Source organism: Acanthochromis polyacanthus, chromosome 5 (assembly GCF_021347895.1).
Source record: "Acanthochromis polyacanthus isolate Apoly-LR-REF ecotype Palm Island chromosome 5, KAUST_Apoly_ChrSc, whole genome shotgun sequence".
Lineage (NCBI taxonomy): Eukaryota > Metazoa > Chordata > Actinopteri > Pomacentridae > Acanthochromis > Acanthochromis polyacanthus.
Genome location: NC_067117.1, coordinates 2,541,476 through 2,544,415, shown reverse-complemented (window position 1 = coordinate 2,544,415; position 2,940 = coordinate 2,541,476). Strand labels below are relative to the sequence as shown.

The following is a 2,940-nucleotide window of genomic DNA, read 5'->3' as shown; positions in this document are numbered from 1 at the left end:
TCATTTGTATTCCAACAGGGTCCTACTCGCTGTCAGTGCTCGGGCCCCAAAAATAAAACCAGAGACCTGACTTAAAGGAGAAATCAGAAATAACAATTTAGTTCGATTAGATTAAAGTAAATTTTGGTAAAATGAGACACTTTCTGATACAACTGAAGGAACACTAACCCTTGAAACACATCTGAGTACATAGAGGATCTCCAGGGGACACAACTGTGAAACTGTCATCCTGGTGCCACAGAAGAGCCAGATGTTCAAGTTTCAGAAGCTGAAAGTAGATTTAAAAAAACTGAAATATTTAAGAATCAATCAGTACCGTTGTCATGTGACTAATTAAAGCTACAATTACAGAAGTAAACTGTAGATCATGAACTTAAATCAGGGCTGAACATGAACTGAGTTTCAGGAACTCTGCAGTGGTTCCATAGCTTAAAAGCCCTACTCCAGCATATATGGGCTCAGTGAATGTGGTCTGGACTCTGTGGAGGAGAGTCATGGTTTCAGAGACGCTGTAAAGCGACAGAATACCTGCTCTGTGATCCAGATAAACTCCGATTCTGGAAGACTGAGGACCAGAGATGTTAGTGGTATTGTTGTTGTGGAAAAATGTACAACTGTTGGTGTCACAATGCAAAGCCCAAGTTTTGTCATTTAGTCCAAAACCACATTCATATATTTCTCCTTTTCTGCAGATATTCTTGTATGCAACCGCTACACAAACTTTGAAAACTCTCAACTCCACCTCCCAGTAACAACGTCCAGTCAGACTCTCTTTACTCAGGACCTGACAACATCCAGTGAATCTTTCTGGATGATCAGGATAACGTTGATCTTGTTCCATTAATGTTACTTTTCTGTTCCCTTCAGATAATAACAGCTTTCTGTGTGCTGTGTTTGGATCCAGAGCGATTTCTTTTGAATATTTTAAGAACTCATCTCTGGTCTTTGGTTCTGCTTGTGGTTCTGACAGTAAAACATCCACTTCAGTGATTGCCAGTGAGATGTTTGTCCATGTGTCCCTCAGAATGTCCTGTAGTTGATCTCTGAGCCCTTTCACAGCTGCTGTCACGTCCTCAAAGTGTCTCAGAGGACGGATGTTGATGCTGGATGAGTGTGTGGACTCACTGAGTGCTGACACTGAGGGGTAGTTGAGGAGAAAGTGGTTGTGATCTGGTGTATCTGAGAGCTGCTTCAGCTCAGCGTCTTTCCTCTTCAGATCTTTGATCTCCTGCTCCAGCTTCTCCTGAAGCTCTTTCACTCGACTCACTTCAGTCTCCTGCTGGGATCTGATCTTCTGCTCCACATCTCGGCCTCTTTTCTGGATGAGATGGATCATCTGGTTGAATATTTCCTCACTTTCCTCCACTGTTTTATGAGCAGAGACATTGATGTCCTCCAGCTCCTGTTGAAGCAGCTCCGCATCTTTCTGTCTGTCCTGGATTCTCTGCTGGATGTTCAGTCGACTCACCTCCAGCTCCTTCTGCTTCTTCTTCCTTTCTGCTGCTGCTGGGACTGTTTCATGTCCTTTGTGTTCATCCATTGTGCAGAGATAACAGATCAACTGCTGATCAATGAGACAGAAAATCTTCATCACCTCATCATGATGAGAGCAGATGTTCTCCTGGAGGTTCTTGGAGGGCTCCACCAGCTGGTGTTTCTTCAATGGAGGTGAATCATAGTGAGGTTGGAGGTGAATTTCACAGTAAGAGGCCAAACAGACCAGACAGGACTTGACAGCTTTCATCTTCCTCCCAGTGCAGACATCACAGGCCACATCTTCAGGTCCAGCATAGCAGTGATCAGCAGCAGCAGCTTGGAGTCCAGTCTTCTTCAGATCCTCCACTAACTCTGCTAACAGGACGTGTTTCTCCAGGACAGGCCTTGGTGTGAAAGTCTTCCTGCACTGAGGGCAGCTGTAGATTCTCTGACCATCCTCTCCATCCCAGTGTGTTTTAATACAGTCCATGCAGTAGTTGTGTCCACAGGAAGTAGTGACCGGATCCTTCAGTAGATCCAGACAGATGGAACAAGAGAATTTCTTTGAATCTGGCTGATTGCTTTGCTGCGCCATTTCTCCTCTCAGCAAATACGAACGTTACAGCAACAAAGAGTCACGCAGGAGGCCAAACCCAGCTTTATTGTCTTCAACCTTTGCACGGTGATCTGCAGCAGTTGGGTTTGTCAGCTCTTGATCTGTCAGCGTTGTGATTCCACCAATCCCTAAGCTGGTAGATCTATGAAAGGGGAGGAGGCTGGACTCTGCTGGAGAGAAGGAGGTTTATCAGTCTGGTTCATACAGACTGCAGAAAACGGAGCAGTTTGATCATTAACAATATTTATGGTCCTCATTTACACATTTAGAGTCAGTTTGAACTTTAGCAGCATGTCGGACTTTCTATAAAATTTATACAGCTATTGAGCTTGGGTCGCATGACGACAGCAAAACGAAAAACAAAACACTCCTCATTTGTCGAAATCGTTCATCTGCTTTGACTTTCACTTGATCATCAGTAAATCAAATATTTAAACAACTTTGGATTGTAAGTTTGTTGATGTTTTTCACAGACTTTTAATGTTGGTCAAGAAAATGTATGTTTCCTTCAGTTTGGGATTTTTTCATGCTTTCATGTGAGCAAAAAAATTAAAATAAAGATGACAGTAAGATTTTGTCAAACCTTCATAATCCCATATTGAACACATTCATGAGTTTAGAATTTATTTTTGGGGTTCACTGGAAAATGTTTACATGCCCTAATGTTCAGAAACACAATGTTTTTCTTGCTGCAGCACCTCTCCTCACTTCCTGTTTGAATTTTTTCCCCCACCTTCTGAAGTTCACAGTCTGCTGTGATTGGCCAGCTGTCCCAATTAAAGTCAGGTCATACTAATTCCTCACACCTGAGTACAGAGAAGGTAATCTCCAGAGGGCAGAATTGTGAA

At 43.0% G+C, this 2,940-nt stretch overlaps 1 protein-coding gene across 1 annotated transcript; it reads right to left on the bottom strand.

Moving 5' to 3' along the window:
• Positions 1 to 373: 373 nt before the first annotated feature.
• On the bottom strand, positions 374 to 2,071 carry LOC110953193 (tripartite motif-containing protein 16-like). Its single transcript, XM_051948664.1, has one exon. The coding sequence runs from the start codon at positions 2,069 to 2,071 to the stop codon at positions 374 to 376; it is 1,698 nt and encodes a 565-aa protein (XP_051804624.1).
• Positions 2,072 to 2,940: the final 869 nt, after the last annotated feature.

What these genes read in the sequence shown, in the direction of transcription:
- LOC110953193 (XM_051948664.1), bottom strand. Translation starts at nt 2,071, where the DNA reads ATGGCGCAGCAAAGCAATCAGCCAGATTCAAAGAAATTCTCTTGTTCC.